Source organism: Herpailurus yagouaroundi, unplaced genomic scaffold (genome assembly GCF_014898765.1).
Source record: "Herpailurus yagouaroundi ecotype Mexico unplaced genomic scaffold, PumYag 569, whole genome shotgun sequence".
Lineage (NCBI taxonomy): Eukaryota > Metazoa > Chordata > Mammalia > Carnivora > Felidae > Herpailurus > Herpailurus yagouaroundi.
The window spans coordinates 4,839,037-4,864,227 of NW_024412786.1; the positions used below are offsets into that span (position 1 = coordinate 4,839,037).

The 25,191-nt window shown below is 48.7% G+C and overlaps 1 protein-coding gene and 1 long non-coding RNA gene across 25 annotated transcripts in view; one reads left to right on the forward strand and one right to left on the reverse strand.

The window, feature by feature from the left end:
- Window positions 1–25,191, forward strand: part of PPP6R3 (protein phosphatase 6 regulatory subunit 3) — a 135,933-nt gene that overhangs the window by 88,132 nt on the left and 22,610 nt on the right. For 15 of the 24 annotated variants that reach the window (XM_040465833.1, XM_040465835.1, XM_040465840.1 and 12 more), the window contains 7 exons: window positions 5,242–5,371; window positions 7,474–7,626; window positions 9,518–9,667; window positions 10,724–10,788; window positions 12,970–13,085; window positions 14,697–14,782; window positions 20,879–20,965. In XM_040465833.1, the coding sequence (XP_040321767.1) occupies window positions 5,242–5,371; window positions 7,474–7,626; window positions 9,518–9,667; window positions 10,724–10,788; window positions 12,970–13,085; window positions 14,697–14,782; window positions 20,879–20,965 (787 nt within the window). The remainder of the gene's footprint in view (window positions 1–5,241; window positions 5,372–7,473; window positions 7,627–9,517; window positions 9,668–10,723; window positions 10,789–12,969; window positions 13,086–14,696; window positions 14,783–20,878; window positions 20,966–25,191) is intronic. The other 9 variants (XM_040465844.1, XM_040465846.1, XM_040465837.1 and 6 more) reach the window with 1 other exon arrangement.
- On the reverse strand, window positions 11,673–25,175 carry LOC121023770 (uncharacterized). Its single transcript, XR_005787497.1, has 4 exons — window positions 25,060–25,175; window positions 17,786–17,793; window positions 16,363–16,366; window positions 11,673–11,684 (listed from the first exon to the last, which is right to left on the reverse strand). It is a non-coding gene; the product is annotated as an uncharacterized LOC121023770 (long non-coding RNA).

Below are 25,191 nucleotides of genomic sequence, written 5' to 3' on the forward strand. Positions count from 1 at the left end.
TTCCCTCCCTCTCCCTTTTTTCTTAGGGAGAGAGCATTTGCATGTGCACTAGCCAGGGAAGGGCAGAGAAGGAGGGAGGGAGGGAGAGAGAATCTCAGGCAGACTCCACGCTCCATGCAGAGCCCAACATGGGGCTTGATCCCACAACCCCGGGATCATGACCTGAGCCGAAGTCAAGAGTCGGACGCTTAGTCGACTGAGCCATCCGGGCACCCCTTAAATGTTTACATCAAGAAAAACAAAAAAGACAAAGTTTTGTGCCAATGATCTACTACCTTAAGAAACTAGTAAAAGAAGGGGGCCCCTGGGTGGCTCAGTCGGTTGAGCATCTGACTTCGGCTCAGGTCACGGTCTCACGGTTTGTGGGTTCGAGCCTCGTGTCGGGCTCTGTGCTGACAGCCTGGAGCCTGCTTCAGATTCTGTGTCTGCCCCCCGCCCCCCCAGCGCGCGCGCGCTCTCTCTCTCTCTCTCTCTTTTTTCTCTCATTTTAAGTAAATGCTTAAAAAAAGAAAAACTAGTAAAGGAAGAGCAAATGAAGCCCAGAGCAAAGCAGGAAGGAAATAATAAAGATGAGAGCAGAAATCGAAGAGATTGAGAAGAGAGAAATAATGCAAAGAACCAGTGAAACTTAAAAGCCCTTTCTTTAAAAAGATTGATGAAATGAATACATCTGTGGTCAGATTAAGAAAATGTAGAAAAGATACATATTATAAATCACAGGAGTAAAAGAGGGGACATAACTGCCTTCCCCACAGACATTAGAAGAGTAACAGAACACTGTGAACTCTTGGCAAACAGTTCCAACAGTTTAAAGGCCGCGGACAGCTTTCTTAAGGAAGTACCACCAGAGCTCACTCTGGAAGGTAATAGCTAGCATGATGATCTTCGATCTTTTGAAGAAGTTTCATTCCTATTTAAAAGCTTCCGGCAAAGAAAATTCCTGGCCCAGATTCGCTCCCCTGCTGAGTTCCACCAAAGATCTAAGGACTCTACAAAAATACGGGGGAAAGGACATTTTCCAGCTCATTTTATGAGGCCATCCTTACTTTGAAACTAGGCGAAAAGAAAAACTAACAAGATTCCACAAGAACTTAGATGTCGAGTTCCTTAAGAAAATACTAGCAAATTAAATACAGCAATATATTAAAAAGATAACATGTCATAACCAACTACGCTTATCTTGGGAACACAAGGCTCATTCATCCTTCAAAAATCAATCAGTGTGGGGTGCTTGGGGGGCTCAGTCAGTTGAGCATCCAACTCTTGATTTCGGCTCAGGTCACGATCCCAGGGTCATGGGATTGAGCCCCACATTGGACTCTGTGCTGAATGTGAAGCCTGCTTGAGATACTATATTCTCCTCCCCTCCCCTCCGTTCATGCACTCTCTCTCGCAAAATGTGTGTGTGTGTGTGTGTGTGTGTGTGTGTGTACACACACACATACATACATACATACATACATATATATATATATAATCAGTGATAATGACCAAATGCAGACAAAATGGTAGAGCGATAGGAACTCTTATTTGTGGCTGGTGGGAACACAAAATGATACAGCCACTGCAGAAGACAGTTTGACAGTTTCTTACGAAACTAAATATAATCCAGCAATTATGGTATTTACCCAAAGGAGTTGAAAACTGATGTTCACACACAGACCTGCACACGGATGTTTATGGCAGCTTTATCCACACTTGTCAAAACTTGGAAGCAACCAAGATGCCCTTCAGTAGACGAGCGGATAAATAAACAGCGGTATAACCAAACAGATATTACCCAGTGCTAAAAAGAATGAGCTGTCAAGCCTCGAAAAGACATGAAAGAACCTTAAATGTTACTAAGTGAAGGGAGCCAAGGCAAAGTCTACATACTGTATGATTCCAGCCATATGACATTCGGGAAAAGGCAGAGCTGTGGAGACAACAGATCAGGGGTTGGCGGTGGAGAGACGGATGGGTGGGTAGAGTGCCGGGGACTCTCGGGGCAGTGAAAATAGTGTGATGCCATCATGACGGATATGTGTCATTATGTATTTATGTAAATCCCTGGAATGCACAACACCAAGAACGAACTGTGATGGTAAACGCAAGACCTGTGGTGATTATGTTGTGTCAGTGTAGGTTCATTGATCGAAATGGATATACCACTCTGGGAGTAGGGATGCTGATAATGGGGGAGGCTTGCACATAAGGGGGTAGAGGGCACATGGACTGTCCCTGTACTTTCCCCTCCACTTTGCTGTGAACTTAAAACTGTGAGAATAAAGTCTTAATAAAAAAGCAAACAGAGATACTAACAGATAAAAGAAGAAAAACCATGTAGTTATCTCAATAAATTCCTTTATGATAAAAACCTCTCAATATATTAGTAATAGAAAGGACCTTGGAAACTGATAAGGCCCCCTTAAAACAAAATCTGTAGCCGATACCATTCTTAATGGCCAGAGACTGAAATGATAAGCCCCTGACATCAAGGAACGTGGCAAGGATATTCATTACCAGTCGTATTCAGCCTCCTGAGTCCCAGCCAGTGTAGTAAGGCAGGAAAGAAAGAAATGGCATCCAGATTGGAAAGGAAGGTATAAACTGAATCAGTGTGCAGATGCCAGGACTGTCTTCACAGAGAATACGAAAGAATACAAGAAAAAACAAAAACAACAAAACAAACAAACCCCGAAACTACCCCTCCGAGGACTAACAAATAAATTTAGTGTAATTGCAAGACATCATCAGGTCAGTATTCAAAAATTAGTTGGATTTCTTTCTCATGGCAACAAACAACTGGAATTTGGAATTTTTATGAAATATTTACATAGAAAAAAGAAAGTACTTAAATGTATACCTGTTTATAAAGTGTGTGTAGGATTTAATGCTGAAAACCATTCCATATTGATGAAATCAAAGACAATCTAAATGGAAAGAGATACTGTGTTCATGGATTAGAAAACTCAGTATTGTTGAGATGTCAGCTCTCCCCAGACTGATCTGATCTGAAGTGCCCATGTAGTTCCAATCAAAATCCAAGCAGCAGTGTTTGTAGAAATCAACAAGCGACCTCAGGGTTGTGAGTTGGAGCCCCGTGTCGGGCTCCATGCTGGGTGTAGAGCCTACTTAGGAAATAAAAAGACAGGCCACACACTGTCAAAGAATATTTACAAATCATGTGCCTGAGCAAGAACTATATCCAGCTATATAACGAATATTCAAAACTTCAGTAATAAGAAAAACAGTCCAGTTTCTTAAGATCAAAAGATTTGAGCAGACACTTAATGAATAAAATATATTTGTGTAGCAAATAAATGTAAAAATGCCCATCATTTGTCAGTACTGAAATTCAAGTTAAAACCACATTGAAATACCATTACGTACCTTTTGAACAAATTGTATTTGTTTCCTGTGTCTGCGGTAACAAACTGTTGTAACAAAGCCACAAACGGGCTTAAAACAGCAGACACCACTGCGTCCCAATGAATGCTGGAAGCCCAAGTTCAGGGTGTCAGCAGTGCCGCACTGCATCCAGGGACACTAGCCGAGACTCCTCCTTAGCCTCTTCCACCTTCCAGTGGCTGTTGGCACCTTTGGGCTTGTGGTCACCTGCCTCCTTCAGCTTCACATCCCCTTCTCTGTGTGCCATTGTGTCTCTTTAAAAAATTTTTTGTTTAAACATTTGTTTATTTTTTTTGAGAGACAGAGACAGGACGTGAGCAGGGGAGGGGCAGAGAGAGAGGGAGACAGATCTCGAAGCAGGCTCCAGGCTCCGAGCCGTCAGCCCAGAGTCCGACGCGGGGCCCGAACTCATAAGCCGTGAGATCATGACCTGAGGTGAAGTCGGATGCCCAACTGACCGAGCCACCCAGGTGCCCCATTGTGTCCTTTATAAGGACACCCGGAATGTCATTTAGGGGCTATCCGGATAATCTAATCTCCTCTCAGGATCCTTAATTGATTACATTCAAATAAGGTAACATTCACAGGCCCTGGGGAATAGGGTGTAGACCTATCTTTTGGGAGGCCACCTTTCAGCCTCCTACACAGCTAAGCCAGACCACAAAATAGACAGTACTCCATGCTTGTGACAGTGGAGAGCCACCTGGAGGGCTCACACATTACTCTTGGGAATGCAAAGTCAGACGACCGGTTTCTGAAAACGTTTGGCAGTTTTTCCAGAGTTAAACAGACATTTGTTGTACCATCCAGCAATGTCTTAGATGTTTACCCAAGTAAAATGAAAACTGTGCGACACAAAATTGTGAGGGTTTGCGTCACCTTTATTCATAATCACACAAAACCGTAAACCACCCAAAGTGTCCTCAGACTGGAAAATGGCTAAATGCCGTTACAGCAGCTCTTGAGTTAGAAAGCGCGTACGTGTGTGGAAGGCTTTCAGATGACAGCGAGGCTGCTCTCCGGGTGCTAGCTGTGCGCCAGGCGGCATCCTCGGTCCTCTGCGCGAGCGCGACCCTCACGGCAGGCCTGGGGGAGACACTGCAGAGGCTCCCAGTGTCCACAGTAGCACGCACAACCGGGGAGTGAAAAACCAGGGCTGGGGCTCGGCAGCTTCGTGGTCAACCACCAGTTTGCACTGATGTCCAGCTGACGTCACACTACTGACACACCACTTCCAGGTCTGTCCTGTCATTTGAAATTCATGCCCACGTTTTTAGGCCCTTCCCCTCCTGGTGTCCTTGGGGACCCCTTTTCCCATGTGCTCACTAACACCGATTGAGATTCCGATGGCTCATTCTACTCGTTGGTTAGCCTCTCCTGTAATGAGTGTAGTTTGAGCTTCACGTACACGAGTAACTTAGGCTTTGTAAGTCGGAAACAGTGTTGGCTACCTAAGAAAAACTAATGGGACCGACGCAGGCCTGGTGATCAGCAGTATCCCAAAATGGCACACGGTATGGTATGGCCTATAATTCAGGGACCTGATCTCCTTTTGTTTCCCAGATTTCCTGGTAGAGACCTGCTATTAGGATTATAGGTATACGGAGCTGGAAGGTGTGGGGGAATGGGAGGAAATCGCATGTGGTTTCTCTCCTGACAACTGTAGGCCATTGGATTTCCGATCACGTTGCTGTCCCCGGAGAGGTTTTATTACACCTTCTTCGCATCCTTCCAGAAACGTTGATATAATCATATTTGTATAGCTATTCTGTATCTACCTACATACTGATAGGGAGCACCTTAATTGATTTGTTCTGAAATTGTAACAAAATCACCTTGCTTTGTTTCAAGATTTGAAGGCCATATAGAGATCTGCCCACCAGGCATGAGTCACTCAGCTTGTTCGGTCAACAAGAGTGTTCTAGAAGCTATCCGAGGAAGACTTGGATCTTTTCATGAACTCCTGCTTGAGCCACCCAAGGTAGGGCAGCTATCTTCATCACGGCTGGCCGGGTCAGTGACTTGGTTTAAATAGTGCTTGGAAAGCACATGAACCTTGTGGGAAATGGAACCGGCTGTGAACAGCACACACGAGCTAGCCCTTCCGATCGTCTGTACTGCTGTTAAGCGAGGTTTCAGTTTTAAGCGAGTTACAGCTTTTGTCTGTCTATATGTAGTGTCTACACTGGTGGATGGGGTAGAATTGAAATGAAGCAGAGTATTTATCTACTTAGGATACTCAGCTTTTTGTGCTTTTTTTCTATAAATTCTGGGGGCGTTTTTGTCCTTGTGGCCTGTCATTCTCCCAGCTTTGAGGTTGAGTTCGTCTTTTAGGAACTCATCGTTGAGGCTGAGTTGCCTTAACCCGAGCTGGAGTGGCGTATCAGTCTGATGGGTAGATGTCTTATTTGAGGAGTGCTCGGCGCAGCGTGGCTCCGCTCGTTTTTCCGCTGGGGGCCTCCGCGTGCTAAGCCAGCAGGGACTTCACTCAGGCGGTCCGCTGAGAGCACGAGTCACACGCCCCGAGGCCCGGTGGAGGAGAGCCGTCTGTGGGCCACGAGTGCTGTTCTCCCGCAGCAGAGAACTAGGTGAGGGTCAGAGGCTCTTCCTTTGGGAATCTCTGTGGGAGAGGCCGGTCCGGGAGGTCCCCTGCCCACCCCAGCGCTGCCGCTTCCCTTTCTCCTGCTGCCCTGTGTCACCGCACCCGGCGGCCTAGCCGTCATGCGTGTCTTGTGGCATCTGCCGTGCCAGGCCCTGGGAATCCGAAGGCGCTACTTTCTCCCTTCTGCATTAGGTGCTTTCTGTGTATTTCGGCGTTTTGTGGAGGCGAACACGATTGTTTACGTCCACGACGCAGGGAGTCCGGTTCAGCTTCCAGACGGTCTCTTCAGACGGCTGATGCCACCACTTAGCAGGCAGGGTCCCTGCCCGTGTCGTGTCTTACGCGTCCGGCCAGCGCTGGGAGCGGGCCAGAGTGCTCGGCGTTCACCCTCGGGGAAAGCGCCTGTGCCCCTGTTTAACCATTCCGGCCAGCAGCGTCCCTCCGTGGCACACGTAGGGAAGAAACAGAGTCAGGAAAGAAAAAGAAGGGATTGATTTAGGAGAAGCAGAGAGAATATTCCAGGTGGGAATGGGCGGTGGGGGAAGGAGGACGTATGAGGAAGTTCCCCACCCGCGTCTTTGCTGGCCTGCCTGTCTCCTCTCTGCATGGACAGGAAGGCAGCGTGTCATGTGGACTCTCACACTCTGCTTCTTGGCCCTGGTGCAGAAGCAAGGCGGTCTCCCGTTTGGACTTCCGCTCTGTCACTGCTAGGAGTCTGGGAGGTCAGTTTGTACGTGGTTTTACTAGAGGATGCGGCGTGAGTTAGACCCTTGAAGGTTTTAACGTGTCGTTACTTAGAGCTACCTCAGCTGGAGGAAGAGGCTGAAGCTTCTAGTTCCCCGCAGCCTTGAGAGGAGCAGGGGGGTGTGAGGCGCGGCGCGGGACGTGGGGAAAGGGCGGCCTCACTGCCGGCTGAGGATTCGCCACCCTTTCCTGGGGGGTTCGTGAAAGTCCCAAGTGTCCTGTGTCTGTCTCTTGTGATTCAAAGTGTAGAGACTCCCTTTTATGGGCAGGTACAGGTTCGAAGTTGATCCTCTTTCAAGGTTGTGACCCAGGGACAGCTTTTGAGCTTGCCTCGTTCTCGGATTTTGCAAAGATTGGGGACTGTGTTCCAAAACCACCTGTCACATGTCTTAGTTTCGAGATTTCCGGCCAGGTTTGGAATGTCTCACCTTTTTCCCCCTGAGTGTAGCGTTCTGCGGTCTTCCTGCGGCACTTTGCGTTGTCGAAGCAGGGGGATACTCAGTTTCTTACTTAAAAAGTGTACACTCCAGGGAAATGACTCGATTTCCCCCCCCCTCTTGGTTATTTCATCGTATCTTCAAGATGGCAAAAGTGGCTTTGGGTTTTCCGTCAGATGGAGGATTCAGGCCCCAGTGTTTGCAGGGGGAGTTTACGTGGCGTGCATATTCGCCCGTACCCCTCCACCCTTTTGCTTGTTTACTGAGCTGGATTTAATTGGAAAGCTTTTTCGTCCTCAGAAAAGCGTGATGAAAACTACGTGGGGTGTGCTGGACCCTCCCGTGGGCAACACCCGACTGAATGTGATCAGGTTGATATCCAGCCTCCTGCAGACAAATACCAGCAGTATCAATGGGGACCTTATGGAGCTGAATAGCGTCGGGGTCATATTGGTAAGATTTCCCCCAAAAGGTCATTTAATTTGCCCTTGATGTTTTGTAGACCTACAACTCGCACAAGTGAAAAACCTCACGCATCTACAGTCTGTCAGTGACTTCCTGGTTCTGAGCACAAACGGTCTTTTATGTAGTTTTTGCCTTGAGTTTATCGTCAGTTTTTAAGTTTTCGGTATTTATTATTGCTGCATGTAAAGACGTATATTAGAGATTTCATAGATGATTAAGACCCACTTTCCCTCCAGAATCTCAGTCTGGCACAGGTGGTTGAGCAGTCCTGTCCCTCGGGGGAGCTGTTAGCTAGAAATGACTGCTGGTTACAGCACCGTGTTCCGTTTGTAATTAGCAAAGGGACAAGTGTTCATCTTCTCTCCCCTGACAGATATGCGGTCTTTTAAGTTGAGTCCAGATTCTTCCCTGATACAACTATAGTCTGTGGTTGGTGGAAGGGGAAAGGGAGAGCCCAGGAATCATCTGGACTCCCTTGACCCTCAGGTTCCCCAGTTCCAAGGTTTGTGCTTAGAATCTCCAGGCCCAGCTCTGGTGCCCCTGCCACCCCAGGGCATAGAAGGCACGGGGTTAACACTTCGCGGGTTTCATGAGCCATCTGGCCTTGCCGTACACAAGGGGAAGTTTGGGCTTTTTGCACACTCTTTGCACTTCCTTCCATTTCTCATGTGATGCTGGGTATAAATGCCTGTGCGAGAGAGAGGGTCGGCTTTTCACATCTTGCCCAGAGACGGGACACATTCTATGGCTAATAAGTGGTGGAACCAAGATTTGAATTCACATCCAGTTTCAAACTGACGTGGGCTTTATCAGCCACACTGTTAATGCCACCTGATGTCACTAAGATATTTTTAGCTGCGTTTCAGCTTTGGGTAAAATGACGACAGTGTAGGAATAGAGAGGAGGAACATGTTGGAGTGGATAAAACGTTACAGAACTACAGTCTCTTTGGTGAAATAACAACCATTGCTGTCTGGGGACAGTTTTTGCCCTACCCTCTGGCTGGTGTATAAAATTATAGCAACATAAGTTTCTACTCCTGTCCCTGAAGTCGTCAGTCACTAGCCTCTGATCTTACTGATAGTGAGTACCCAACTACTTTTGAAGGACAGCAAATTTGATAAAACTCCTAAATGGGTCATGAATCGTTACCTGGTTTTGAGTTGAGGTAACCAGACTCAAAGCATGTCCTGAATATATGTATACATGATGGATTTTGTGTTTGTAGGAATTGTCTTTCCTTTTTGTGATACTGTCAGCTTTTCGAGCAATCTGGGAAACCCATGTGCTTTCTGGAGGTCCGCACGTCACTGCTTCCCAGAGCTCTCTTGTTTTACTCCATTCGCTAATAGTTCCATGAGTTTCAAATGCCTGAGTGCTTATTCTTTGTTAAGGTGTGAGCACCCTGAGATTGGAGACCATCTTTTTGTCTGTCCCTGTCTCCTGTATGGCCTCTAGCACTGTGCCCTGCACAAAAGCCATCAGTACAGGTTTGTTGACTCAAAATAAAATTCTTAAACATTTCTTTAAAAGTTATCGGACGCTTACTGAACTTAATGCCTGTATTAGTTACCTTGAAAATGTAAAAAGATCTTCTCTTTCAGAAGCTTACTGTTGTTTTCCTATGTTCCTTGTTGTTTTCTGCTAGATTCCATGCAATTGCTGGCATGTTGAATGAGCAGGTATCATGCTCTTCAGTGTACGTAGTGGCATTTCAAGCCCTTTAAAGTAAACTTGTTTTCCTTTTAAATAGTCCTGTTGAACTAAGAACATATCATTTCCACTTTATTAAGTCACTCTTTGGGAAGTGTGTTAGAGTAGTGGCTTTCAACATTGAGGCAACCGAATAAAAGCAAGCATTGCTTTTTCTTTTTTGTAGGACATGTTCTTCAAATATACATGGAATAACTTTTTACATACTCAAGTGGAAATTTGTATCGCACTGATTCTCGCAAGTCCTTTTGAAAATACAGAAAATAACACCATTACCGATCAAGACTCCGCCGGTGACAATTTGTTACTGAAACACGTAAGCTTACTGGTGTCTCTTTTCTGCTGCTCCTGATAAGTGTGAAGTGAATTAGTCGAAGGGCAGGGAGGTAATTTCAGAGTCCAGATAGTTAACTCTCTTGTTTTAAAGTCTGCAGAAAGCGTTTGACCAGCGTTTTAAATTTTTTAAGTGTGCTTACTTGTTTTGAGAGAGTGTGCAAGCAGGGAAGCGGCAGAGAGAAGGGGGAGGGAGAGAATCCCAAGCAGGCTCTATGCTGCCAACGCCGAGCCTGACTCGGGGCTCAAACTCTTGAACCGTGAGATCCTGACCTGAGCCAAAAGCAGGAGTCGACGGACTGAGCCACACAGGCGCCCCGGCTTGCCGGTTTTAATTTGTAGGCTAAATACATGAATGAAGGTTGGCAGGAGCGGGCTGCGTGCAGTAACGAGCGAAACGTTTCTGTGGCCCTGCTTCCTTTTGTTAACTACGAGGTGATTTTACTAAGTCAGTCTTCAGATTTCTTCTTGCTCCGAAGTTCTGTGGTTGTACGAAGTTTTCTAGCTCACGCTGGGTTACTCGCAAACCGGGGACTTGGGAGAAGCTGGCTCAACCAGGTCGAAGGGAAAGACCATGACCTTGGGTGCAACTGCATCGCGCATCCCGACAGCGATGGCAACGGGTGCGGAAGCGAGCGTGACCCGGGCTTCAAAAGCACAGGGATTGCTGCGGATTCTGAGAGATTTTTGCCAGGGTGTAATCTGCCGTATTCTTTTGAATTTATTAGCCAGTTTTCATGGCTCATGAAACCTGGCTTTGCTTTAGGTCAGCTACTCAGTGGAGCGGCACCCGCAGTGTCGCTGTTCCCCAGCAGCTACAGTGCTGGAGGCCTGGCTCCCGTCTCGATCCCCGTAGCGTTTGTCTGAGGGCCTTGCGTGAATCTGTTACCACGTTGCAGAGGAGTTAGCCGGTAATTCACAGCTTGCTGGGTGATAACATGTCACCGTTCTATTTGAGTAGGGTTCTGTTTCACTTTAGAACTTTGATGCTTTGACATTATTTACATAAATGTTAACTGGAATATTCCTTTTTATTCAGCTTTTTCAAAAATGTCAGTTAATAGAACGAATACTTGACGCCTGGGAAATGAATGAGAAGAAACAGTAAGTAAGCCGTTTTCTGAGAGGAAATCTGTCTGATTTTTAGCTTGAAGAAAACACCCTCCCTTGCCTGAGAGAACAGTGAGAGTAACTACGAGGTACAGACCAGCTTCCAGTTACAAATGGCTCTCTCCAGATTATTTCATTGTAGCCATTTATTTTTAGATCCCCCCTGTCTTTCTAGCTCTCTTGAGGGGAACCCAGGGTTTAGCTGCCTTTGAAACTTCCGGGACCTTTTTGAATAGCTGTTCCACTGACAGTAGGAAAGAAAAAAAGTCCTCAAGTCAAGGCCTCCCCGATGATGCTTCAAGTTCAGGTCACCCTGTGTTCTTGCCACGGAGAAGGGCACTTCCTGACTGAAGAGGGGACGGCGACTGCCCTAGCGTTTTGTGTTCAGAAAATCTCCGTCAGCTGACGGGCACGATTACCTGAAGTGATGGCTGACACGCGTCAGGCGCTTTGCCGCACACCCCGCTTCCTCCCTCGGGCCCTGGGGGCTTTGGCGCCATCTCACAGGAGGCCGGTCGCAGGGCGTGCGTGGAAGACCCTCTCAGGGCCCACTTCTTGCGTTTGCTTTTAAGTCAGGTGCATTGAGGTATAATTCTTGTAAGGTGGGACTCCATCCTTTCTGGGCGTGCATTTCTAGGAGCTCTGACGAACACGTGCGGTGGCGGGAGCGCTGCGCTCGAGGCATGGAGCGTTTCCATCAGCCCAGAAGGCCGTCCCGTGCGCCTTCGTGCTTGAGCCCGTGCCGGGAGGCTTCTTGCTCTGTGTCTCTGCTCAGACTCCTCTTGCGGCCTGTGGGAGAGCTAGGAACTAAAGGGAGGGGTCAGCTTTATTTTGTCGGGCTTGGTGTTTCCGGAAGTGCTCACTGGCACTGATAGAGCTGTGACTGGACTCTGGAAAACCTGCATTTCGTCCGAGGCTCGTCTTGGTGGGCCTCGGGTCCAGTCTTCCACTCCAGGAGCTCCTGTGGGGGTGCTGTGTCTGGCCAGATCAGCCTCTCTGGGTCTGTGTTTGGCCCCACGTTAGCAGCTTAGTGCCCTCCCCAACCTCCCTTGTTCTCAGCCTCTTCATCGCCAGTGCAGAGGTGTCGGGTATGCTGTTTCCCCTAAGCTCCATCCTTCAGAGGCTTGACTGTTACAGTCCCCCCACCTTGGGGGTTCCGGAACGAGCTTTCCTAACGTTTCCTTGCCCCAGAAGCCAAAAGAACATCAGGAGCCTTGGAGCAAAACCCCAGCGGGTGGGCGTTTGAGCTCCCTCGGGAGCTCGTGGGAGCACCGCACGGGGTCTGACCGGGAAGCTGCCTGTGAGGAACACCGGGGTCTCGGGATCTTACTGTGAAGCCAGGAGAGGCTCTTAACAACTCACTTGAGATCAACTCTGTCTTCTGACCCTTAGCTGTTTCCAGACCCTTTAAGATTCTTAGCAGATACCCTCTTTCTCAGAAAAGCCTTCAAGCGCAGTATGGCTTTTTTAGTGGCCCCTGAAAGATTCTCCCTGTAAGCAAAAATCTAAGTCCTGACCCTTTGTAAACAGGCAGAGAATCACAGCGATGTGAGAAGTGTATCGACATGGACGGATTTGGTAACGGTGGGTCCTGGTTAGGAAGGGTAGGCCCTAAACGGGGGAGAGCAACGGGGGTGGTTTCTGTACCCGGGTTCCAGGTGCCGTGTGGGCCCGAGACCAGCCGAGCGCCCCTCGCCTCGGCCAGATCCTTAAGATCGGCTGCTCTTTTAACCCGAGAAGTGCCGTTGGTAGACGATTATGTCTGTTAGTAGACGCAGTGGAGACGTGATGTCTCAGAAAACGAAGCAGCAGGATTGTCACCTTAGGTGCTTTCAGCCTTTTTAAAGTCTGTTCACAGAAAGATCCAAAGCCAAGTCACAGAAATATGAGGTGTCAGTGAATGTTTGGGCTTTTTTTTTTTTTTTTTTTTTTAAGATGATCGAAGGTTAATGATTGGTTTGTATATTGAACGGACCTTGATGAGTGTGGCCACCGTGTGATCCTTGAGCGGACCGCCTCTGCCCCTCCCCACCCTGGCCTGACCTGGTGACCGTCCATCCCCAGCTTCAGGGCCTCCGTTTTTAGAATGATCACTCCAACCCGCTGTGCTTACCAGGCTGTCTCACGACTCCCTCCGGTCGGGAGTCTGAGGATTTGTCCTCTCCCCCTTGTCAGGGCCGAGGGAGGCAGACGGCACGGCTACATGGGACACCTGACAAGGATAGCTAACTGTATCGTGCACAGTACTGACAAGGGCCCCAACAGTGCATTAGTACAGCAGCTTATCAAAGGTAAGTGGCTTTTGGAATTTTAATTACACTTTTGTTGGATTGGAGGAAGGATTTAAGGGTAAATTGAGTGGAAACTTTCGTAACGTTTTTAATGGCAGTCTGTGGAGTTCCCTTATATTGCGCGAATTATCTGGAGATCTGAGTGAAGTTGTTTGAGGAGTGTAGTTCCTTGCTCCGTGTCTCTCCTTATTTCTGCAGTCCTTTGAGTGAGTACTGGCAGCCCGGCCAAGGCACCCACTCTCGCTCTCAGGGAGCCCGCTCACCATACCCACCAAGTCTGGCGTCCCATCGCCAGCCGCTATGTCACGAGCTGGGATCGCTCTTTTTATTTACGTTTGAAGGCCCCTGTGTATATAGCCTGTGGATTGAGTTCCTTCAGCTGGGGTATTACAGCATTTATCCACATGTTTTCCGTCTCTCTTCCTAAGAGGAGGGCTGGCGGACTCTAAAAGATGCTCTCTGTACCAGCATTGAAATTTACCAGGCGAGGTTACTGGCAAGAAGCTGCAGGTGCCTTTTACACTGGCGCCCAGGCCACGAGTCCGTCCCCTCTACACCGAGGGCCCAGGAGCTCTGTGGACTCCGGGGCGTGGACTGGTCCTGCGACTTAACTCCAGGAGTGTGAAAATCTCCAACCCCTGTAGTTCTGAATTCATCCAAACTCAACTTGCTGAACACTAGAAATTGTTTCCCAGTCTATCTGGTTTGTCTTTTAAGAATGTCTGTGTTCAAGGGGCTGTTCCCTGTCGAACGTGCACTGAAACAGCTGTTCTAGGCCGTGGGATCAGTTGGGGCTTTGCCCCCCTGTAACTTTGCTCCCCGAGACAGGTCCAAGCGGGGCCGTCCCAGGTTGTGTGCTCACCTGGAGAGGTGGCCATGGGCGTGATTACGTCCTGTGGCTCAGTCTTTGTTTTCCCGGAGCTGCTCATCACGGGGTATGCGAGGGGCACACACACATCTGTTGGAACCGGAAGGGTCAGACGACAGCTCTAGTCAGGGTTCCAAGATTATAGCCGTAGTTCCCTTTTCTCGGAAGAAGTATCTGTGTGCCCTTTTCTTTAAAATTCCTCTAGAAGGTGGAGTCTCACTGCTGTGTCTGTGTTGCCGTGGTGGCCTGTGGGCACAAGCATTTAGGAAACACTGTGTTGGAATAATTTGAGCAGCCGAACCAGGCTCCAGGAGCCATCACCGCATCTGACGGGTGTGCGGGAGCTTGTGCTACAGCATTTCCTAAACTTGAACGACGTGGAAACACAATTTTTCCTCCTGCCTTAAAAGACCCACTGTTCTCTCTGAAGTGCGCTGGGCACACGCTTTCCAGATTCAGTGTTTACCGTTTTTAAAACTTGTTAAATTCACAGAGCTGCGTAGCACCCTTGGCATCAAGCAGAGACCTTTTGGAGGGGGTGGCTCTGGTTCCTGAAATTACTGACGTCCAGGCCACAAGGCCTAATAACTCTGTTTCTCCAAGAGGCGGGTGCTCAGATGATGGGGCACATCTGCCTTCGATGAGCCGAGCGGGTGGTGCACCCCCTGTTTCCTGTTTGTTTTGTGCGTCTGTGTTTGAGGCCCCTGGAGTGACCATGCCTCTTTCTTTCTCTCCCTCCGAAGGTCTTCCAGATACAGTCAGGGAGCGATGGGAGGCGTTCTGCGCAAGCTCCTTGGGAGAAACTAACAAGAGGAACACGGTAGATCTAGTAGGTTTTACCGGGTCACGTTTCTGTGACTCCAGTGCTCTCGGCCTTTGCCCACTTGCTCAGAAAGAGATGAAAGAAAGATCTTTCATTTGTCTCGGTAATTTGGGGCCAAGGATAAGTTCATGTTTCTTTACCAAGGAAGAGAGGTCAGTGTTCACCATATTCTTGACAGCTTGTCTCGTCAGTTCCTAATTCCTGCCTGCGGTGACCAGAGGGGACAGCGAGGCCACCGACCTCTGCGTTCCCCACCCCCACCCCCATTTCCCTCAGTGCCTCAACAGAACCGCTGCTAGCCCGCCTTCTCTGTCGGGTGTGTCGCCTTATGCCTCAGATAAGCCAGGGTGGTTAGAAGCCTCAGGAAGCCTTTGGATATTTTCTAATATTACTGAGTTGAGTTTACCCTCTTTTTAGATTATTCCCACTGTGGGGCGGGGGAGAATTTTGTAGATGACTTTGGAACTAACACATTAGAACCATTAGCCAGGGAATAATGGCATTGATAATATTTTTAAAAATTATATTGGACTTTGGAATGTATTCTTTGTTTTTTTAATGCATTGAGATTGAAGGTAAGTATTGCTTTTGGTTTTAAAGATAAGGAAAGCATTTCCTTTTGTAAGCACATGCCAGCTGATAATTGAGGTGGTGGCCTTAACTCTACACAGAAGTAGATGTGTCGGGCATTTAATTCTATGTTTGAAATTCAGCAGCTGCTTCTAATACATTCTAACGCCTTGGCTGTTAGGCGGTCAGGTCCCTGACAGCCTTATCAGTTCACAGCAGAGTTTAGAAACAGGAGAGAAACAGAAGGGCTCAGAGCGGAAACAGAAGTGGCAGCTACAGAGCGGCCACCAGGTCATCCTGTGTTACTCTCCCAAAGGGCTGTTGCCTTCTATTTGGTAGATTGTCTAACAAATTTGGTTATCTTTTTTCAGACTCTTCACAGATTGGTTGGGTAATGGCTTGTTAAGGATGGGTATAATGATAGAATCAGTAGGAGTTGGAAGATTGTGAAGTTAAGAGATCACTAAGGGGAGCTGTGTGAGGCCATTTAATTAAAATACGTCCGATGGCCTCAGTGTCTCAGTGCATCATAGCCCAGCAGAGAGACTGACCTCCACTTTGACAGCCCTGAGTCATCAAGGAAGACTTACGTAATTTTTGATGAACATAACCACCTACGGTGGATTGATGGCTTTCTTCCCCAATCAGATTGCTTAAAATTGTGGGTAATCAAGGTTTTATTGTAGGGTGAGATTGTTCTCTGGCACTGTTAAATTGAACCATTTAATTTAGTAGAAGCCCCATCTCGATTCTTTTTTAATGTTGCGGGCAGTGTGGTCTCCTTGAAGGGGTGTTGTCATATTTCTTATTTATAAAGGAATGTTTAGGAATATTGTGACTTTGGGAGACTTCTTTAAAGGTGTTCCTTCAAAGGGTTGTAGACTTCAAAAGTGTCCAGTAAAACTTGCTGTTATCAGCGGTTTTTAAAACATGTTCTTTGTCTTTGGTAATTGAAACAGATTTCTCGTGTGAGCAGGTCTGTATAAAGACAGCCTTCTTTGCGGTTCAGACAGCACTCAGCTGCTTTGCATGGTGCTGTCAGTAACCTGGGCTGTGACTCCGTGTAAATGTTCTGTGTGTCTACGTGAAGGGGCGTATACAAGCAGTGCAGAATTCACGTACAGCCCTTTTGGGTCAGACACGTCTGACGTCCAGACTTTACACCTGGGTGGAAGGGAAGATTATCCTGGGCCCACCTGTCACTAATAGCAGCTTAGTTCTCTTTGGCCAAAAGCGGTGAGACTTCTAGAGCCTTGTTGATGTCGCTCATATCCCGTGTTGATTTAGCCCCACTCTGTAATTTTGTTGTCTGTTGTCCGTGAGAACTTTCGGGCTGATGTCTCAAAACCTCTTCAGTTCCGTGATCCCACGTGCCCAGGACTTAAATACCACCTCCCTTCAGTTTTAAGTCCTTTCAGTGGGGAATTTTGCTTTGTAGTCATTTTAGGGATACGTAGGTTCCCGGTTCCTAAGGGTGCCTGTGCATTCTAGGCCACCAGCGAGACTTCCTGCGGCCTCTGGGCTCTCCGTGTTTGTGCCCAGAAAGCTTCAGGTTATATCCTAGGAGGGTTGGGTACCATGTTCCAGGGCACATTATCATAAACCCAGCTTGGTAAACACAGTGGGTCTTGCCCTTGGGAAAATGTCCTGCAGAAAGAGTGCTCACTTCCCCATGTAACGCAGTACAAGGTCTAAGTAGAGGCATCTCGGACACATTCATTCCTAAAATAGGCAGTTGACTAATAACAGATGGCTTATTCCCTGTCCGCTCCCCCAAATCGATAGATTAGAGACGCTGTCTTGATGCCTTGACCTAGTTGGTTTTACCATGGCTCAGATGTCTCCCTGGGAATCATTTTAGGTGTTGCCTAGGACTTCAGCCCATCTGCAGTTCACACCAAATGCTTGGGTTAAAATATTGTCGTATTGCCCTGGCCTGTTCTTATTTTCCTAGTCACAGCGAGGATTCGTTGATTAGCGCACCAGACGCTTCCCTGTGCCGCTGGCTGTGGGCCTGAGGTCCTGCTCACTCCTGTAGGAAAAGCTGTGCCAGCCCCGAGCTCCTCCCGCTCCTGGGTGGCTTTCTAACTACCCTGTCTCCGAGGTCCGTGAAGTACTTTAATCTTTTGGCCCCATCACACCGAAGTATATGCACAGTAGACTCGTAGATTGCTTCTGTGTTTATGTTGGGAGTTTTGTTATGAATGAAATTTGGTGTGTTACTTACATCCAGAGACCTCTCCGTGGGTCTGTTGGTAAGAACTGGTAAAGTCTTGGTAAAGTTAGGTAACGTAGGAGGTGTCGACACGGACTCTGGAAGGTTGTGTTTGCTTCGTTCTCTGCCTCCTGTGTGTGAGGGAGAAGGTGTTGTCTCAAGTATTGGCGTGTCCTTCCCGCCACTGATGAGCTCGCTCGGGGAGGTTGTGCAGAATAAGGCACACGTGTGCCTGTGTGTTGGCCCAGAGGCCCAGCAGCGTGGGGCGGAACCCCTGTGTGTCTCACCCGCCCCGGGGCATGGGGGTGCCGGCGGGGTCCCCAGCAGGGCCCCAGGGTAGCAAGGGGGAAGATCTTGTCTGTGACTTCCACATGTCACCTGGGTTAACATGCCAGCCGTGCCCATGATCCTCCGTAGCATTTAGCAAGCTGACCGGCCAAGGCGCCAAGAACGCTTGTCTTTTTCCTGTAGCAACAGTTCACGAAACTAAAATTTTACTATGAAAGAAGGGAACAACATCTCAAAAGCTTTTTTCCACTGAAGCGTCAAGACTATATTTAGAACACTTCTGGCTTGGTCAGAGTGTTTGTACGTACTTGTTACTTTTTAAAAAGTTACGACTGTGCTCTCCATACATTCTCGTAATGTGTTGGGATTCGTTAATTTAATAAACATTTGAGCGGCTACTGTGTGCCATGCACTGAGGCTCTTGTCGTAAACTTGACTGGCAAAGATCCCTGCCTGGGTGGAAACGGATAAACTCCAGGGCAGGGAGCCAGGGGTTTGTCTGGGGCAGGTGTGCACACCTCTCCGAGAGGTACCTTTGTGCAGAGGCACGAGGGGGGCAGAGCTCGTGCGGAAGCTGGCACGGCATTCAGAGGGAGAGAGCGGGCATGAGGTCCAAGGCCAGCTCTCCTGCTTTAGTCCACTCGGACCCTGGTTATATCTTAGTGAGATGAGAAGCTGTTCGGTATGGCATCTAAAGGTGACATAACGTACATTGTAAAAGAGCGTCACGGCTCTCGGGTTGAGAACAGACTGCGGTGGGGCAGGTGGCGGCAGGGAGACCCGTCAGCCACCAGGCACGGCGTTGACCGGGGCAAGAGGCGGAGGCAGCTTGCACCAGAGAGAGCTGATCGGCCTGGTGAGGAGCGACGGTCTCTTAGGTTATGTTTTGACAGTGGAGTGAGTAGATATGTGTGAGAGAGAAGAAACCAGAAGGCCGACCGAGATTTGAGCTGAGGAATAAGGAGGTGACGAGTGGCATCTGCTGAGATGAAGACACCTCGGAGGGGGTGTGCCCGGGGGCTCGGGGCAGGGGCTCTGGTGGCGGCATCTAGCTGTGTGACGGACTAGGTGGGATTCCAGGCAGCAGGTCCCCTCCCCGCCGGGGCTGGGGTGCGTTCAGCCATCTTTGTAGCCCATTTTATCGGTAACAATTTGAGGCCAGCTAGGGTGTGGGTAGAATCAGAGTCACCACATCTTTCCGTACATAAACACAAAGGTGTGTGTGCACCGTGTTGTTAATAACTTGGTAAAACTTCTTTTTGGAGAAAAAATTACCTCCCAGAATTGCTTTGAGGAGACAAGTTACAGAGGATATGTAAAAGGGGTCACTACTATACGTCTGGCACGTAGTGGTTGCTCAACAGAAACGGGTTTCTTTGTCACCTTTTGTCAATGAACCGATGTATTTTGTAGCGAAAGGTAACACTGTGAATGAGGAAACATTGTATCCTGCTTGAACTCGGACAAGACCCGCCAGGGGTGGCCAGGTCTTTTTTTGTTCTCTCTTGTCTAGTTGACCTGGCTTGCTCTTTGGCTTGTCTTCTAATCCTGCACCCTACCATGGGGGGCGCCCCCTAAAACATAATAGGATTCTCGCACTGGCTTGCCGCCGAGCAGCCCCGGGTCTCCTCCGAACCCGCCACAGTGGCAGGGCCTCCCGTGACCCCGGCTGCCGTGACCGAGCAGGATCCCGCCTCCCCCCCTCCCGCGTTCGGGCCCCATCTGCACGATTTTCCCACTAACTCGCGGAAGCTACGATTGACCCCGGCACACTCCCTTCGTTGGTCACAGATTCTGCCTTTGACCTCATCTGGCCAGTTTCAGATTCCGAGCGTGCACACCCACCTCTACCTGAGGGAGAAGGGGGCGGGGGGATTAATTGGAAATGCGGGCAATTCGCTTAGCTCAGCATCGTTGCCAGAGATGGTCGAAGAGAAAAGAGATTGATTTTATTCGAGCGGTGATGTATTCCGTTTCATAAGCCATACCACACGCAGACCTGTGGGAGTCTCCTTTGGGTTTCTCGGTCCAGTGTTGGAACATCACAGAACAAACCAGGCCACTTTCTGTAGCTCCGTTCAGGCTCTTAGACACAGTTTCAAGGGTTAGCAGGTCACGGCCGCTCACGTCTTCCCCTGATGACCGTGCCCTCTGCCGGTTATGCTTCTGTGGAAAGTACAGGGTGAGTAACTCAGGAAATACAGTGCAAGTTACCCTCAGAAGTACAGTGCTGGTTTTAGGATTTTACAGACTGTTCATATTTATTACTGGCTATACAGCAGTCCCTGTTACTCGTGCTTAGTCACTTGTGTATTTTCATTTCTAACTGTTAATACGTTCCCTCAATGCCGTGTGTCGTTTATGAATGAATAAAAATCACCGTGAATTGGTGAGCAGTTCATGTTCGTGTTTTGTTTAATTTGAGTTGGTTGTAAGTCTTGAGGGCAGGGACTATGTTTTAAGGGACAGAAGGTTTGGGGTCTTTTTATAAGCAGGGTGTTCTACTGGTTCAAAGTCCACTCTAGGGTTTACGGACAACGTTCTTCTCAGAGTGGACAGGGGACGCGAGAAGTAAAAGTGCTCCTATCTAAACCTGACCTTCCCGGGGACCCATGAGTAACCCCTGGGCCTGGTATTTTCACTCTCTGAGCTTGGCACATACGAATTATTTTTATACTTCACCTGAGCCGTTCCTTCCACCTGCCCTTTGTAAACATTTAATTGGAGATGATTGTTACAATCCCTCAAATGCAGTAACTCCCCTCTTCCCTGGTTTCCGGTGATACTAGGAACGAGCGCGAGAACACCAGTGGGCAGCAGAAGGGCGGGCAACCTGACCGTCTGGTTGAGTGAAATGGGCTTTTGGATTATTGGGGTGGATTTTGTAACTTAACTGTTAACTTATTTTTGTGCTTTGCTGTTGTTACACATTGAGAGAAAAACTAAATGTGATTTTTCCATAAAAATGCTGATGCAAATGTCCAAAACTTTTCTCTGTTAAATAGTGTTTTACATTTTTATGCATATAGGTTACAACCTGCCATATTCATTCATCCAGTGATGATGAAATTGACTTTAAAGAAACGGGTTTCTCACAGGATTCTTCTTTGCAGCAAGTGAGTCATGCCTAAAGCTTTGCTTTTTGTTTTTATTTTAAATGCTTAATCTAGTTGCCACCTATGAGTCCCCTCCGGAGGCAGATTATGCACTAGGATATGATTTGGGGTTACTTACCAGTTAGGCAAAAGCATTAAAAATAGGAAGTTTGAGGTATGTGAGAGGAAGGTTTGTACTGATTATGTTTCCAGGGAATGTTTCACCCCTGGTCACGACAAAGCGGAATTGGGTGAGTTTTCAGACTTGAACAAACCGAATGGTTCAGCGAGTGCCTCAGACATACGTGTTATGCAGACCTGTGCACTGGCTGTGTGGTTGCTTAAAAGATCCCGTAGTAGCGACCGGTGGGTGAGAATCACACTCTTCGTGTGTCCTTACGGTCTTTTCTAGTGAAAGTTTCAGTTGCAGTAATTCCTTGCCACCCCACCCTCCTGTCCCCAATACTCTCCATTTATTAGCTGCTTCTGCCCTTTGTGGGGGAGAAAACGGGGTCTAAAAGTGACATGCCCGGATCTGTCCCTCGCCCAGCAGTGGTTCTTGGAGAGGCGGCCGGTGGTTTCGCTACCTTGACTGGATACCAGGCGCGTACCTGACGTGGGAGCTAACGGCACAAGCCCCTCTTTCAAGGCACCAGGTCCTCAGACGGACAGATGGTGCCAGGACCCCATCTTGGCACCGAGTTGCTTTGGTGTCGGGGGGGCGGGGGGAGGTTGACATAGCCCCCTTCCTACCCGGCACTGAATGTTCGCTTGGCTTCTTTTTTCTTAGCCTTTAAGCCTCATCTTTTCCCAGGGTCAGGATGAGGCTGCTTGTGGCTCTGCCGACCCCGTGTTTGGGCCTCCCAGTAGGCTGTCCTGCTGTGGTCAGGGCGGTTACTAAGTCAGGTTCACATTCACATTTACAGGACAGGTCTGGAGTGGGTTTTCAGTGCTAGGCTGGCTTCTCCGTTGATTCTTAACGCTCCTGCCCTTCGGAAGCCAGCCTCCCGGGGTTAGGGGCAGGGGCGGCCAGCCCACAGGGGGGGCTGTTGAGCAGCAGGGGCCTTCTTGTAGAGACAGCAGCCCCTCGCTGCCACGCTCGTGCCTTGCCGGTGCACCCAGGGTCCCCACCTGGCCCACTGTGAGCCTTGGTGCCTACAGGCCCTTCTTCCTTGACCCCAGAGTTCTCCGGCCTGGCGGTAGCCTCTCTGCCCCTACGGAAGCATCTGGAGAGTCCTGAAACCGGCCACTCAGCCTGGTGTGAACTCCCAGCGCTACGCATTGCTCGCCCCTGCAGTGAAGCTCTGTGGTATAAAGTGTCAATTATCAAGGTGCTTCCGAACCTGTTGGGGAATCGCTTTAAGAAAGAGAATGCCCTCAACCTACGTGTAGATAAGCTGATGCCCTCGGAACTTGAGGCGGCTGATTTAATCTTAGGGAGTGCTTATTACAGTTAGGTATCTGGAAAGTGGATCTCCTTCTCGTGAAATCTGATTCCATGGCTGTTCTGGGGAGGACTTTTTCTGACGTCTTTTTGGTTTGACTGACTGCTGATGTGCGCATGAGGCAATCCCAGACACAAAACCGCCTTCCTGACAAAGCTCTCCACAGGCTCCCGTTCCTGTGGCTCTTATCCACTTCATGGAACCCTCTAGAAGTAGGAAAAATAATTCTTCTCTGCCGGACAGGCCTCTAGTAAACACTTCTTAGCATGCTTGAGTGACAAATCAGCTGGATCATTTTGAAAGTAAGAAATATGTTCCAAACTATTTTTTTTTTTTTAATTTGAGACAACCAGTATAGATAAATTTAAGAATTTTATGCGGGTCTCCATGATAGAATATTAGTTTATATATATTAGTTTCAATTTCTCACTCACATTTAAAGTGAGGTTTCATGTTGATATAAAGTCCTGAGTATAGAGAACTTAGGGCAGGTCATTTAATAAGGTCCCTTGACCGTGTCACTCACCTGTGGGCCATGTCTGGCTCAGGGGGTGCTTCGCAGGAAGTTTTGTGAAGTCACAGCGTTTTGTGAATGCCGGCAGTCTGGCCGTGCCTTCTGGCCCTTCTGATTTCCTAACCTCTGGTGTTTGACCCTAACTCCCTCTGAATCTGACAGAGGTGTGGAGTGTGAGGAGGTCCTCTCCCTGCCGTGTCTGGAGAATGGGGCTGAGGGCCACAGACGGGCTCCGGAGAGCAGGGCGGCGGTGGGGAGAGGAGGCAAGGCAGGAACTTCCTGTCACTCCAGCGGCGGCTCCAAAGAGATCTGCTTAACAAAGCGGTAGACTCACTTCTCGGTGACTTCAACAGTCCCCGGCTTTGGCCGGGATGACAGTTCTAGGCAGTGTGGGGTTCGTGTTTTGTTTTTTTGTTTTTTAATAATTAAGTTCTCAGTAATGACACAGCCGTACGGTGCTTCCCAGACTCGGATTTCTCCAAGTCCAGAGCACTTTTTATGTAACTTTAAGTACAGTACAGTAACAGTTTTCACTTAGGTGGGTTTAGTACACATTAGTAGCTTTATTAGCAAAAATCGTGTCTGAAACTTGGAAGTTCTTTGCGGATTTGCATCTTCATAGAAGCTCTAATAGACTTAGAACTAATGAGGACCAGGGAGGTTTGTTTCCTTTTTTCCCCTAAGTTTCTGCATAGAGGTTACTTGGGTCCGTCAGTGGCTATATGTGTCTCCCTAGGGACATGAACGACTAGACAGGGAGACAGACAGACGATGCAAATATGGGTGGACACACGTATATCTGTACATACGTACGTGTATTCACATACATACACTTCTAATACATTCAGTGTCTGCGTGCTGTCTATGAAGCATTTAAAGGAACACTTTTCGGTTTTATGAACCCCAAAACGTCATAGTCCAAAGTCCAAAGGCACAAAAAAGTTAAAGGGAGAAAAAAGAAACAGACCAACTGGGGAGGGACCTTCTCCCTTGTGTGGCCAAGTTTCTAATCTGTAAATAAACTCAGAGCCCGGCTTCTGCCGCCTGCTTGGAAGAATGACTTCATGATTCTTTACGTCTTTGAAGGCACCACACGTCCCATTTTACCTTAGAAAACACGAGGGCGCAATTCAGCAGAATCCGTTTCTTTCTTTTGGGTTTAACGGGTGTGAGTGCTACGTGTCCTGTTTTTCATTCACCTGTCCAAGCTCAGCCTGGCCTTCCAGAACTTGTCTCTGCCCTTCTGCGTTCACCCGCGACTCACTCAGCCCTGGCGCACCTTACCAAATGTGCCCCCGTGAGGCTGGCCTCCCCCCGCCCCGTGTCACATAGTGTCACCTCCATGGGCAGGAAAGGGGACAACATGGAAGGGCGTGAGTGAGCACGGGGGGGGGGGGTGGTGGCGGGGAGAGAGGTCTCTCAAGTTAGAGAAAAGTGAAGTTTCAGGTTCTCAGCAAACTAGATAACCGCTTTTTTCGGACCTGAGGAAAAGTTGCCTTCCAAAGCCAAATATAAGGTTTATTTTTTAATCACCTTCGATTTGGATTATCCATGCCATAATTCCCTGCCACCCGCATGAGTGATCAGGAGGGAGCAGAAGAGGCATTTCTGCAGCAGGTGTCGGCGGGGTGGAACCTCCGGGCGCTGCTCAAAAGGAGAACCGGGGAGAATTGGGTTTCAGGCCGTGGTAGCCGCCTCCCTCCCCAGCACGTGGCTTCTGGCGAGATGCCTGTGGTTCAGCTCCCGGCCTGCAGGCGAGGGCTTTCCCATCTGTCCGGAGCAAGTCCACGCGGCGGCGCACACACTGTTCTTCGTCAGCCTCCGTGCCTGGTTCGGGGTGGCGTGCGGGGTGCCGCTCGCTGTCCTCGTCCTTTACTCCTGCTTCAGAACATAGGACACCTTCGCCCGTTTCTCTTGTTCTGCTGGGCCTCCTTGTTGTTTTAAATCAGAACCTCAGCGTTCTCGTGAAGTCCGTTTTAACCTTCCCCCGTTTGCCACCTAAGAAAGCCCAAGTGAGCCTGGTGCTCTCTAGAATGTAGGAGACAGAATGGGCTCCTCTGTGGACCCTGCAGTTGTAGCTTTTCAGCCCGGTGTCGGGTCAGCGTTAAGACTTTATCCTGTCTCTGAGGTAGGTAGGATAGAAGCTACTTTGATACTCTTCCCGGCCTCTGAGACCCAAGTCTTTTTCTTAAAGAGAACGAAGTGTCCCCGAACGTTGTGTGTTGTAGGCTGGCAGCTTTGATTACTGGTTGTGTTTTCCCCTGGTGCGGTGTTACTGTAGTGGGGGG